At 38.3% G+C, this 14,064-nt stretch overlaps 2 protein-coding genes across 3 annotated transcripts in view; both read right to left on the bottom strand.

Moving 5' to 3' along the window:
- Positions 1-14,064, bottom strand: part of LOC101169488 (short transient receptor potential channel 5) — a 275,758-nt gene that overhangs the window by 96,970 nt on the left and 164,724 nt on the right. The gene's annotated exons all lie outside the window — the stretch shown is intronic.
- On the bottom strand, positions 1,634-13,692 carry atp6v0a2 (ATPase H+ transporting V0 subunit a2). Of its 2 annotated transcripts, XM_011479158.3 has the most exons (21): positions 13,404-13,692; positions 13,142-13,313; positions 12,866-12,944; positions 12,420-12,517; positions 11,870-12,007; positions 11,645-11,742; positions 11,252-11,378; positions 10,164-10,246; positions 9,983-10,076; positions 9,280-9,492; positions 8,335-8,485; positions 8,014-8,153; positions 6,734-6,891; positions 6,519-6,609; positions 5,810-5,928; positions 4,977-5,187; positions 4,778-4,897; positions 4,511-4,630; positions 4,299-4,416; positions 3,227-3,398; positions 2,969-3,150 (listed from the first exon to the last, which is right to left on the bottom strand). In XM_011479158.3, the coding sequence occupies exons 2-21, from the start codon at positions 13,256-13,258 to the stop codon at positions 3,048-3,050; spliced, it is 2,550 nt and encodes an 849-aa protein (XP_011477460.1). In that variant the 5' UTR covers positions 13,259-13,313; positions 13,404-13,692; the 3' UTR covers positions 2,969-3,047. The 2 variants fall into 2 exon arrangements, with proteins under 2 accessions (XP_004072422.1, XP_011477460.1); XM_004072374.4 differs by having other exon boundaries at positions 1,634-3,150; positions 13,142-13,692.

Raw genomic sequence — 14,064 nt, 5'->3', positions numbered from 1 at the left:
ATAAATTATAATAATAATTATAATAAACACACATTAAACATATAAAAATGTAGTAAAATATCATAAAATATAACAGTAAAAATTTTAGATCCCCCATAGGAGATCTAATTAAAAGCTGAATTAAATAGATGTCTTTAATTTCTTTTTAAAAACCTCGACAGGGAGCCAGTGCAGATTTTAAGATCGGTGTAATGTGCTCCCTCTTCCTGGTTCTCGTTAAAAGGCGAGCAGTTCTGGACTAGCTGCAGGCGATTAAGAATGGTTTTCTTTACCCCAGAAAGGAGGGCATTGCAGTAATCTAATCTTGATGTAATAAAAGCATGAATTAAGATTTCAGCACTGGCTCTAAAGACAAAAGGGTCTCACTCGGACAATAGTCCTCAGATGGTAAAATGTAGTTTTAGTCACTTGGTTCACATGTTGGTCAAAACTAAGATCTGCAGCTAGAATCACACCGAGGTTCCTTACTCATCACATATGGTCATAAATTTGGTTGACTGATAAAATTGGACATCATCTCTCTCATCTTCAGAACCGATTACCAAGACTTCAGTTTTGTCTTGGTTGAGCTGCAAAAAAGTTCTCTCCCATCCACATTTTAATATCCAAAATACAATTTAAAAGGCTGTCCATGGGTTCAATGTCATCAGGAGACACAGCTACATACAGCTGTGTGTCATCAGCATAGCTATGAAAGTTAATGCTGTGTCTCCTGATGACATCACCAAGCGGAAGAATGTAAAGATTAAAAAGTGTAGGACCCAGGATGGAGCCTTGTAGGGGGTGGCGTCATCAGACACTGTCACATCCATCTATGATGGTGGTGAACCACCACACACATTGTCACCCTATATGCCATATTTTTTAGATTTGTTAAGCAGGTTAACATTTTTAAACTTGCAATACTTTTGTTAAACATCAGCACAGTTAAACATTTTCATCGATCGTTGACTCTAATTTTCATCAGTTCAATAAATAGCCGCTGTTTTTGAGTTACCAGTGCTGGGGAGGATGCTGGTCTCTGCAAGTGAGGCTGAGGTTCTGGAGCTTTGAGGCCAAAAGAGTCAATCCAGGAAGCACAGCCTGTAATTTACCCCTTGTGCTATCCTAGGCACTTTAACATTGGGAGTTGGGTCATCTAGACCCACTAGACAGTGCTCTGAACCTTTTTTGTTCAATGATTTGTGATCTTCACTGGTGTCCATGGATTACATGAAATCTTTCCACCTTTGTCATGGTAGGGAGAACAGGTCAATGTAAGGGTGGGGTCATCAAAGATAGCACAAGGGTTATATACACATCAGCCAGGCAATTGGACATGCACCATCTGAGCCACTTTCAGGGGTGGAACAATCCACTTACCGTAATCAATTTTTTTCTTTTTTCTTTGCGGTGTTGGATTATTGTGTATGTAATATTTATGTTAAGGATTGTTTTGTTTTATTTCCATTAAAATACCAGTGTTTAGTCTTCCTTGTAGACATTGAGATTCCCCCATATTTTGAAAGTGATTTGATCCACCTTTCCTTTTGAGAAAAATGATATCTTCACCGTTCTGTTGCTTTCGTCCCTTGCAAGTCCCTTACAAAAGGAACATTTAAAAAGTGAATCATAATTAACATTTAAGAAACCATTTCAGCAAAAATAATTTATTAATTTTTTTAACCAATTCTTAGACAAGGATTTGATGCCTAAATTGGTTATCAGAAATATATCAGGGGAATAAAAACGAATTTGAAAGTAAAAAACCTCACATCACTAACAGCAGTGAGGACAATCGATTCCCTTGGACACAAAAAAAGAAATAAAAATATCCCGAAATCAATTCCAATTCTCATCTTTGGAAGTAAGAGAAACATTTTTTTTTAGATAAATGGTCTGGCCTTAAATTATGTCCCCAAACTCAATAGTTCCTTTTTGATGTTTAAAAAATGCTATTTAAGTACAAACATCCTGACCCAACTGAACAACTGGAGAAGTAAAAAAGAAATAGAGTTTAAGTGCTGCAGAATAAGATAATAAGGTAATCTGCATTATACAAGCGAGTGCATTTGTGTGAAAACCTCCAACAAAACTGAAGCACGGAAAACTGTAGCAACAAGAATTTTCCCTAAAGCGGAGACAGCAGCAGCTTCAGGTCCACCCTAATGAAACATGAGCAAAAAACTACCTGAGGAAGCAGGAAGATGCAAAACTGTGTGGTAGCAAAGAAAAACCGTTTGGAGGGGTGTGAGATTGTGAGAGTTTATGCTCCAAAAATCTTAAAAGAATATTTTTTTCCCCTTAACAAGAAGATGTTGCAAACAGTAAAAGACAAATCTCCATACAAAAAGAAGACTGCAGATGGAAACTGAAGAACAAAGGAATGGAATTTGCGACAGAAACCTTTTCTCACAAATGCATAAAACGTCTTCCGTTTCCCCAAATTACAACAATGTTTTCACTTTTATTGGACTAAACTGAGTTACAGGTACTCTGGGAAATCACTGGAGGAATATTTTGAGTTATTTATCTAGTGTACCTCTTTCATAAGACAAAGAAACCGTTATTTTCCTACCAGGTGGTGAGAATGCAAAATAAGCCACTGTGTGAAATTAATTCAGTTCTAGAATAGTCGTTAAAAAATACTAAACTTGGAGAAAATCTGTAGCTTTTAAAGAACAAAATTTAAATGTATCCTTCAGACAGTTTTTTGTGCAAAAATCGTTTTAGGCTTCACGCTTGTCTATTACAGAAATAAAATAATACTTTTCAAATAGCACATTTATATAGAAATACCAGAAAATATTATTTAAATTCCGCTCTATTGTAGCCCGTAATTATCTCCGTCCTAGTAAAAAAATACATTTTATACATTCATTCGAAACAAACAAAATCTCATCTTTGTGATCCTGTTGGGAAGGCAGTGTTTAAGCTTTCAAAAACTCACAAAACATCTGGTTTTGAAAACTGTTTAAAAATGAAAGTAATCATTAATATCACATCGTTGCAGCACAGAACTCGCCGGCCTTGGCTCCATTCATGAGCTGTCAGTAGATTCAGTCTTTTCATAGTAAACCGTCATTCTCAAAACTGGAGGGCAGAGCAGAAAAGGAGAAGGGGCAAAACTTGACTCCAGTCCCACTGTAGAACTTATTTTGAAACTCCACCCTGCGGAGGAAATAAAATGTTATGAATGGAGAGGAAAACAAAGACGAAAAGATCCTGAACCTGGACACAGGCTCACCAGTGAAGGCGAAGAGCGTGAAGGAATGCAGACAGTCCCTCCATCACCAGGAGGATGGACACCGTGAGAACAGCAAACAGACCAAACACTGGAACTAGAAATAAAACTCCAAGAGCGGTGTCCATGCGTAGCCCCACCCTCATCACCATGGTCCAGAGGACTTCAGACAGCTCTGTTAAAGCAGAAGAGACCAAAAGAAAAAAGAAACTTGATGATGGCAGTGGTTAGACTGATTTGTGTCTTTAACCTAAAATGCTACAGATGTTTCAGGACTGTAGAAAAACTGGACTGCACTAAGAACACGGATGCTCTGTGCAGGAAGGGCCAAAGTCGCCTTCACCTGCTGAGGAGACTGAGGTCCTTTGGCGAGTGCAGACAGCTGCTAAGGACTTTCTACGACACTGTGGTGGCCTCAGCAGTACTTTATAGAGTTGTGTGCTGGGCAGGGGGCGGTGCAGGCAGAGACAGGAGGAGGCTTAACAAACTGGGCTGCACACTGGAGTCAATCGAGGAGGTGGCAGACAGGAGGACGTTGCCTAAGCTAACATCCATCATGGATACCCCCTCCCACCCCCTGTGCCATACTGTAAAGGCGCTGACCAGCTCCTTCAGCACAAGACTGTTACACACACAGTGCAAGAAGGAGCGTTACCGCAGGTCATTCCTCCCTACAGCCATCAGACTGTACAACACGGAGCTGAAGTGACATGGACCAACGGGAGCTTTTCATACAATCATTTATTTACTTATTGTCGCAGTTGTTGTTGTTGTTTTCAGTTGTTTTTGTGTTTACTTTTACTTATCTATTTATTTTTTGTGTAATTTTAATTTTACCCTGTCGTGCAGATTGCAGATGTTATTCTGTTCGTTTATAACGTTTGAAAATACTGCTCACTTTACTATACTGGTCACTTAACATTTTTTGAATGTCACTTTTGCTGTTTTTGGATGTCTGTTTTTTGCTGCTGCAGACAAAAAGAATTTCCCCATCATGGGATTAAAAAAATCTATCTAATCTGATCTAAAAACACTGAACCCAAAGTAGCAATACTCAAAGATGCTTCATACTCACGAGCATGAGCCAGACTCAGAGCCCAGAGTCTCAGGTAGGACGCCGTGTTGGAGATACAACCCAGGCAATACTCTATAGTGTGGATGGCTTGATGAAGAAACTCATCTGCCAAGTTGAACTAAAAAAAAATACATACAATACAATGTAAAAACCATGATGACCTGGTTATTATTAAAGAGTTTGGGATTTAGGAAGTTGTTTGTTCTGCTGACCTGCTCTGTGGTTTTCTCTCCACTGCCAGAAAGATCGCTGTAACTGCTGCCCTCCTCTTCATCGTGAGTTCTCAGCAGGTAGAGCTCCTCATCACTGCTGCGTCGCACACGCTCATAACCCTGAAGAAAACAAACACACAAATTTGACTGTTAAATTAAAGGTCATCTCTTTGATTAGTGCCTTTAAATGAATAGGTTTTCATGAATTAACTATATTCCAGACTCATATTTAGATGGACGACGGATATGCATGTCTTCATCGCTCACCCTGTACATTCCAAGGTGCTGGCGTCCGTGTTGAAGCCAGTAAAGGTAAAGTGGTTTCCCAAGAAGAAGAACAGGCACTGAAAAGACAGCAATGACCACCAGGAACACTTGCAGTCCGTGCTGGAAGAACAAACATTTGTCAATATGATAAATCAAATAAATAGTCTCCGATTTGAGATGGTTGAAGATCCCCCCCCACCTGTCCGGTGTAGAGGGGCTGCACCTCCTCCCCCTGCATGAGGAACATGTTGATAAAGTGTATGAGAATGCTTGGCGCATTACTGGAGTCTTCAGCAGAGAACGCCAGCCACTTGTAAAATATCATGAACACCAGGTAACCGAACAGACACAACAGGAACAGGAGCTCAGGCAGAAAGACCAGGTAAAGGTTGTACTTCTTCTTAAAGTAGCTGTTCAAATGAGACAAAAAAAAAGGTTATTAGAAAAGTACACTATTGGAAGGGTCTAGTTACAAGAGGGTAAAGTGTTTAAAATGTAGATATATTAGATAGTATGTCTATCTAATTATTATGGGTAAATTTCACCTCTTGGTAAATATTAATGCTTGCATTTTGTAAAACAAAACAAAAAAGGTAAAATTTACCTAAATGCTTTAGATTTTCGCACAAAAATTGACAGCCATACACAGTCGCCAAAAAATGTAACGAGAAAAGAAACTACAGATTTATTAACACGAACATAAATGTGTTTAATTAAAAAAACGGAATTTTGTATTTAAGGTAACAGTTGTTTTTGCCTGTTGATATTCCAGGATGGGACAATATTTGTGTGTCAAGTATATCTGATGGAAAACCCCATCCACAGTTTAAAAAATGAAACCATCTTTTTTATAATCACTGAAAATGAAATACACTGCAAAGGGTTTTTTTTGTTTTGTTTTTTACACAACAAAAGTGGGAGAATATTTACGTATGGTCAACTCAAATTGAGGAGTTTTTAAGCTGTAGATTTAAGGTTTTATTTTTATTTTACACAAAAGAAAAAACACGAATGTTAAACTGAGGTACATACACGTGATTGTAAGTGCTGAGGATGACACCGAAGCTCATGTGAATGACGCCCACTATCACAGACATCTTCATCTTGTAAGAGTTCAGGAATGTAAGACGATTGGAGGCCAGGTTCCATATCTGTACAACGAACACACGACAAACGTTTAGGCCACCTCTGACACGCCGATTATTATATCCACAGTGACCGAATCCCCAAATTACTGCTGCTTTACCTACTAATGAAGGGAGAGGGCAACATAATAACAGACAACTAGGTTTTACAATTAATTATTAAACCACAATCACACCTATGTGCAGGAAGGCATGAAGGCTTAACACAGTTAGAAAATGAAGAATTATACAGATCTTTATAGGGATCTGCAATTTTTTTTTTGAAAATCTGATTTTTAATAAGAAAGAAAAGAGAAACCCTTTGTGAGGAAATTTTTTGGGGCAAAAAAAAGGAACATTTCTGGAATTTTATGAACACAACTTGTGCTAATTATCAGGGAAATTAGTTTGAGACATAACAAATAATAGGAGTTTTATTTATTTCTCTCCATTTTGGCCGTTTCAGCTTAAAGTATGTAATAAAACCACAGTAAGTCATGCGTCTCAGTGAATCAGAGCATGACAGAGTCCATATTCAAGCCTTAGCGGTGATAAGAAGCAGAGATAGTCAGCGGGTATACAAAATGATATGCGAACGATGCCTCAGGTCTACTCACCGGGTCGATTCCCAGAGGGTACGGCCCTGTGAAAACTCCTGCAATGTTAGGATTCAGGGTGAGGAAATGATTCCCACGAAGAACGTCATTCCTACAAAACACGCAGGAAATGATCAAACATGAAAAAAAATATAAGTATGTTTAAAACAAACACAATTTTTACCAACATGCCAACACTTTAGCAAGAAAGTCCAGTCAAACAAGTTCCTACTTACGTCCACTCTCCAGTCTGGAACATGGGTCTCACACTCCACCCAGAGCCAAATATATTAAGGGACTTTGAGAAACAGTCATTGTATATAAGACCAGTGTAGATGGAGAAGATGCCCATCATGAGAATGATATAACGGCCCTCAAAGAACGTGTTCCAGATCTGCAAGAAACACGTTGCAGATTGGATTCAAGGTGTGAGGTCTTCATTACCTGACATCAATGAGCTTTAAATGGATGGTGTTTGTTTTCATTGACCAGCTTCAGAAACAAAAGCATCAATTATAGATTTAAAATGAGACTAGAAAAACACAGTAAATCCTGCGGCTTTGCTCCTCTCAAAGCAGCACATGTCACAGAGAAACGGCTGTCTTCCCTGGAGCCATAAGAAGACTAAGTTAAAGATGCTCATCTCAAAGCTTAACTAATCTTTTCATCAGCTAGCAGTTTGCTGACGGAAGCTCATCAAATTTCCGCTGTAGTCTGCAAACTCCAGCGCCACTTCTGTTTGTGACCATCGATGTCTACAAACTCTAAACACTTCTCTGTCATTGCTGATCGCGAATAAAGGTGAGAGTCGTCTGCAAATTACTCAGTAAAACCAACTCGCCTGTCACCAACAGACTACATTTGCATGCGCACAGTATTTCTAATAAAAAAGAACAATTCAAACAATTAAAAACAATTCCAAATAACAGAAAGATTCCCATTTACATGCTTGAATTCTGATGACATTTAATGAAGCGTTGCATAGTTTTCCGTCTACACCTTTATCCGAACCTGACAAAAGCAACACTTTTGAAGTTATTTGTAGTACGTTGTATAAAATCCATGAATAGACTTTATTTTAAATCAAAACTTTTTACTTTTGATTATTCTGACCTGCAAGGAGGAAAAACCCACAATATCCCTGCAGATTGTCCAAAAGAGTTAATGGATAGTTAGAAAATTGGCAAAAAGGTAAAGGGATTAATTTCCAAGACAACATCAAGTATCTACAAATGTTTGTTCTATTGATAATATGATACAAGAATATTGTGAAAGAATTCAGCAAATCTCACTAATATTCTTATCTGGAATATGGATTTATTTCTGATGAAATGACAGAAGAGGAGCTTGTGGATGAGAGTTTCTTATTATATTTCTGTTGCTGCAACACATGTAACCGTCTTCCTCAGACTATAAACCTTTACTTAGAATCCATTTCCACGGGTCTGTAGTTGGTTGACGAAGCAGTCTCCTGTGTTAATGGGTCGGGAAATCCAGCTGCGGAAAACTCACTCACCTCATTCCTGGTGTTTTTAAGTTTGCGGTTGTTCTCATAAAACACCATCCAGCCGGCAAACAGAGCCATGATGGCTCCATGGCCCAGGTCCCCAAACATCACAGCAAACAAAAACGGAAAAGTGATGACTGTGAAAGGAGCTACACATAAAAGAAGAGAGAAAAGCAATGGTGAAAAAAGAAGAATATTATTATTTTAAGACATCGTCTAATATGTCTAACAAATGGAGAACAAAATTAGGACAAAGGTCAATTTGACGTTTAATAGTCCATACTTGTGAGACTGTGCAGCTTTGACTTAAAGATGGAGAGTCTCACTTACCAGGGTTTACCTCCCTGTACGTCCCCACACCATACGCATCCACTATGTTCTGGAAGCCAGAGGTAAATTTGTTGGTCCTTATCAGGGTGGGAGGAGTGTCGGTTGTGGGGATACGATTGACGAACGAGGAGATGTTTGATCCGCTTTTTTTCTGGAACACAGATGAAACCTGTTACAAACTGGCACAAGAGACTGTTGTTCTGCTATGGCTGGTTATTTAGAAACCTAGAGAAATGGCTATAACAATTCATCAAAGCCAGAACTCTGTTTGAAACATTATTTCAAGTAAAATAAATGTTTCCTTTTAATGTAAGAATTCCTAATTTAATTAATAAAAGCTCCATTTTAAAAAGTTGTTAAAAACAAATTAAAAAAACTAAATTGGTATGAGAAAATGTTGAAATGTAAAATTAATATTGATGAAATCGCATAACAAATTAAATCAAAATAAAATCTGAATTTCATAGTTTGACTTCTTTCTCTTTCGCCTTGTCCCATCAGGGGTTGCCACAGCGAAACAACCTCTCTTTCAAGTCGCATGGTTTACTTTGGCAATGTTTTACGCAGGATGCCCTTCCTGACGCAACCCTCTCAATTTAACCGGGCTTGGGACCGGCACAGAGGCAGAGAAGGGAACAGGGAGTCACAACGGAGTCGAACCCTGGTTTCACGGACGGAAGGTGCCGCAAACCAGCACAAGCTAAACCGGCTCAATTTCATAGTTTGACTAAACATGCTTTTTTGGAAAGTCTAAAATGTTTCCCAAGGCCCTTGCGTGAGACACGCAAAAGCAGCAAAAGTTCATTAAAATCGCAAATTATCAATCATCAGATAATTTCTGCTTGTTCTATTCGTCCACAAATGGCTCATCACCCTACTTCTTGAAGAAACAACTGCTTAAGAAGAAAAAACACGTTATTATTATCTCATTATAGGATTTCTCACCGATCCGTCCTCCAGAGATCTCCGCAGCGTGGGAATGTCACTGACAGGACACCAAACCTCCGCGATCAGACACTTATTCGTCACGTCAAAGCTGCACAAGTTCAGGATATAATAGATGGCCTTCATCTTTTTGACCTGGACCACCCAACTGTGGACAGACTCTGAAGCCTTGACCAGAACCTGTTTCAGGTAATCCTCAGTTCGATGAAGCACCTGCAGTCAATAACAGATGATCGGGATGAGTTGGTGCAGTAAAGACTTTTAGAACTCAACCCCAAAAATTCGACTTGTACAGTGTCGTGTGCACAATAGAGTAAAACATATAAAGCAAGAGAGGGAAAAAATGTTAATTTGTGCAGATTTTTATAAAATAAAAAAATAAAAAAAGACCTAAGCTGCATTCAGCTGAGGCCTCAAGTCGATCATGTGTTTTAAGGGGGGGGAGACAAATTCCTTTTCAAAGTCACATCCTGTTAAAGCTACCAAGCACTGCCAGTGTCAGACCCAAATTTACATTTTAACTGCTACAAAAATGATCAAGAAAATATTTTTGAATTTCTTTAAAGTCTATTAGATTTTTTAACCATTAAAAAAAAATTTTAATGAGTCATTTAATGCTTTGTCAGAAGATTGCCAACAAGCAACAACCATTTTAAAATAGGCCTTTTTTTAATGGAAAAAAATGTTGACAAGCCAAACGTACTGTGTGTAGATCCTGAATTCGAGTTTTCAGTCCCTCCATGACATCAATCCTCTCCTCATTGCTATTGGGGTATGGGTACAAGTGACAGTGGTAGCTATAGAGGGAAAAACACGTTTAAAAGATTTACTGACGGGACAAGGGAAAGCAAAAATGTCTATTTAATCCGGGGGGTATTAATTACCAATCACAGATCTTCTTCACCTTCTGGCCAATCTGGTCTCCCCAGTAAGAGATGAGAAACACGACACATTTGACAGCCTCACCCTGCAGCAGGGAGAAAAATGTGCGTTTAGGCTCAAAGATTCTGTGCTGATAAAAATAAAAATAAATGAAAAGTTTCACTAAATCGCATCATTTGCATTCAATTTAAATTTTTACATCACAATTTAAAGAACATTTGAGCAAAACTGGAATTCCATTGACCTTGAAGAAAAGAAAAGCTCAACATTCTTCTCTATTTTGTGTTGCATTATTGAAAGAATGATCAATAAAATAATGTATTTGATCCATTTTGATTTTTAAATGTCTGATTTCTCAGGAGGGAAGGAATGTCCTCCTATTCATTACTGCTCAGTCTAGCATGTCTGCTCTGCTTTCCTCTGAAAGCAGAGGAAATGAATAATCTGATTATGTCTGTCAGATTACATGTGAAAAGAGGGTCACTGTCTACTAGACTGTGAGAAGAAGAAACATTTAACCAAAGCCGGGTTTTTAACATTATTTTAACTTACTAAACAGAGATCAAAGAGGCAAGAAAAAAAATGTACAGGGAAAAAAAAAGAGGAAGCAGGGATAATATCAATATTACTAATTTGTCTTATTTTGACAGTTCTTGTAGCTCACTGTTATTAAAGCTGAACTATGATTTAAAACAATTCAGCTCTCAAAAATGTTAACTTCTTCAAAGCAGTTTCACATAAAAAAAAGAGGAAGTTGTTTTCATAAGGACAACTTTCTACTTTGGAAAAGCTTCACCAAAAGTGCATTGTAGTTTACTGACAGCTTTAACAGAGGCAGAAAAAAAACAACAGGCTTGTCCATTATAGGAGACATCACATGTGCTTTTGATTTACTGCAACAGATCTAACAAAAGTCAAAAGAGTGAACCAGCTTTTGTGATTAACCAACGTTATCTTGCAAGAAATAAAATACTTAGCTTCTACATTTCTTGGGAGTCTCATGTCGTTAGTGTTTTCGAGTATCACTGTTAACGTGGGAACATACCACATGTAATGCAGTAGTAACATCAGGTAATAAGGTGAAACCTACTTTGTCAGGATCTTGTAGATACTCTTCAACTTCCGCGTAGCTGAGAATGGTGTAACCTTTACATACTCTCCAAAGCATTCTCTCAAAGGCTTCGATCTTTGCCCGTTGAATCAGTCCAGAAAAAAAACTACAAAAAAAGATACGAGGAGGGTAAACAGATCAGCTCAAGTCAACGTGAAAACATCAGCTTCAATTCCAGTGGTTTAAAAACAGAATAAAAATATATTGTAAGACTTGGTTTAACAGAGAAAAGTCATTCCCGTCAGTGAAAACTTCTTCAGTGGAGTTTAATGGGGTTAGGATATGTGTGTAACCTGGTCTACTGTTTTCCAAGAAATGCATAGGAGCAGCTTTGTGAATGTAATTGTAGCGGTTAGAGATTACAATCCTCACCCCAGTTTGGCTCCAAGTCGCTGCATGCTGCTATAGTCCATCACGGTGTCTTTTTCTAGGAAGGGAAACTCTTCGTATTGGGTTTGCAGCGGTTCTCTCTAAAAGGAAACACAACCAGCAGTAAAGTTAAAGATCAGGTTCACAATCAAACTGCAAAGCAGACAAGCTGAGGTTTTAGGAGGGGATGTAAACAGGGATTCAAAGCACTTTATCTAAAATACCTACCTCAATAGGTCTCTGGACAAAGTCCCGGGAGATCCGCAGCATGTGCGTGTACTCTGTTAGTTCCAGCAGATTCTTTTGGAGCCTCTCTTTATTCCTTGTGACTTCACCCAATTCCAGCTCAAATCTCTGCAGCTGTTCCTATGAGAAAACATGGGTACTTCCCATCATCCATCGGTGTACACGCTTTCGCAATAGCTTACAGCCCCTCACACCCCGACCTAACATTACCAGTGCAAAAAAAAATAAAAAATGCAGAGCAATATTGGAGCTACCCAGCCGTAAACTTTTGAGTTAGATGCCAACAAAGACGTACATGGATCTATTTGTCTACAAGTGGATGCATCAGAATGGAGCGGAGGTCTACTGCAGATTCACAACTATTTGAATAAATAAATACTCAGAAATCCAATTTTAAGCTTAATTTTCTTTATATATGTCCTCTATTAAGAGAAAAAAAGCCACAAGAACATGTTAAAAACACCAAAAACCGAGTGGCTCTTTAAGACAGCAGCAAAAACAGAAGAAAGAACGAAAGGAAAACGGCAAATACCATAATTGACATGACATTCTTGGGTGAAGGAGCCACAGGGTTTACGTCTCTGTCGGGCAGTGAAATGTCAGCTTTTTTTATTTCCCTCAGAAGGTATCCTGTTAAAAAAAAAAGACTATTCTGAAACAGAAAAATCTGTCATAAAAGTTTGCAAATATTATGTGGAAATGTGTGAAAATCACTCAAACCGAGTGCAAATCGTTTCAGTGTCTATTTAATTCTTGATGCACTGTGTTACAATAACTCAAGAGAACAATTCTTTTAACCAGCTGACTCTTCTTATGAATGTTAGGCTACGGCTCTAAAATTTATCTGTAAAATGATTCTGTTAAGCTTTAATCTTTCCAGTCACATCCTTTATTCAAATGCTGAGTGGACGTCTGCTTGACTGAAGCGAGTAGAGAACAAAGATATTTTCTGAAGCCTGAGAAGCATCTCGTTCTCACCAAGAATGCGCTCCATCTCTTCACACTTTTTGATCTCATTCACATATTTTCTCTGGAATGCGTTCACATTGGGATTGAGCTGAAACAGGGACAGGGAGATGACATTTAGACAGGTAAAACAAAAGCAATGAACAACCTTCATCCCATCATAGAAACCAGTGAATACACCAATAGCATGTTAAATAGCTATTCTCTTAATTAGAAGTTTATTATTATTATTATTATTATTATCAAATCAAAGATAGAAGAGAAGCAACAATAAGCTGAAGGACTTACGTCTCTGAACTCCACCAGCCCCAGTTCTCCAAGCTCACTGATACAGTCGTAGGCAGAGCCGGACTGTAGAAACAACTGAGCCAAGCACATCTCGTCACCCCGGAGAAAAGAACCCATCTTGACAGGAGATGATACGTCGCAGATTCGCCACAAAAAATATGTTGCTAGTTATCTGTTGTCAAAAATATATTGTCCAATATTCGTCAGTCAAGTCCTGCCGTAGGCTCTCATGATGCCGCACAGGTGATCGTAAAATATTTACTTTGCATAACGCTCACTTAACAGCGCTGGGAGGCTGGTCCTGTTAGCTTGCTAAATAGTTGGTTAGCTTTCTGTGTGTACTTAACTCCTTCTTCCTTGACGATTTTCAAAGATTTACAGGTCGAATGAAAATAAAAGCCCGTATTTGATCACTATCGTAGCAGACTATTCTTACGCGTTGACGAGTCTTATCATAGTTCACAAAGTTTTAGACGCGCTTTGCCATTTTCGAGCTCTCCACGTCACTTTACTGTGTTGGGCACGATCAACTTCCACAACAGCAAATGTTCCTTTTGACCAATGACCGTCAAGCTCCGGAGTCTGCGCAGTTTGAGTGTTCAAAATTAACCCCTGTGCGTTGTCTGAAGGCAAAGGGGCACCTGCGAGATTTTACGCTGTTTTCTTTTTCCAACTAAAAAGTCATTTAAGAACAAGTCATAGTGTTATTAAAAAAAGTGTTGTTTTGCCACTTAAAATAACATTTTGATGTTTTGGTAAAACAATTCCATTTAATAGATTTTTATTTTGTAAAATCTGCCTGGCATTTAATTAAAAGTCCACATTCTTAAACTTCAACTGGAATTTATGTGAATTCTTCAAAACATTTGTATATTTCAATGTTTCAATCCACTGGCCTAGGTTAGCTGAGAACAAAAATGTGT

This window comes from Oryzias latipes, chromosome 18, assembly GCF_002234675.1.
Source record: "Oryzias latipes chromosome 18, ASM223467v1".
Lineage (NCBI taxonomy): Eukaryota > Metazoa > Chordata > Actinopteri > Beloniformes > Adrianichthyidae > Oryzias > Oryzias latipes.
This window is presented reverse-complemented; position numbering and strand designations above follow the sequence as displayed.

Coding starts and splice junctions, on each gene's coding strand:
- atp6v0a2 (XM_004072374.4), bottom strand. CDS start 13,258: ATGGGTTCTTTTCTCCGGGGTGACGAGATGTGCTTGGCTCAGTTGTTT. Junction 12,518..12,865: donor AGAGATGGAGCGCATTCTTG/GTGAGAACGAGA, acceptor TTTTTTTAACAG/GATACCTTCTGAGGGAAATA. Junction 8,486..9,279: donor GATCTCTGGAGGACGGATCG/GTGAGAAATCCT, acceptor TCTGTGTTCCAG/AAAAAAAGCGGATCAAACAT.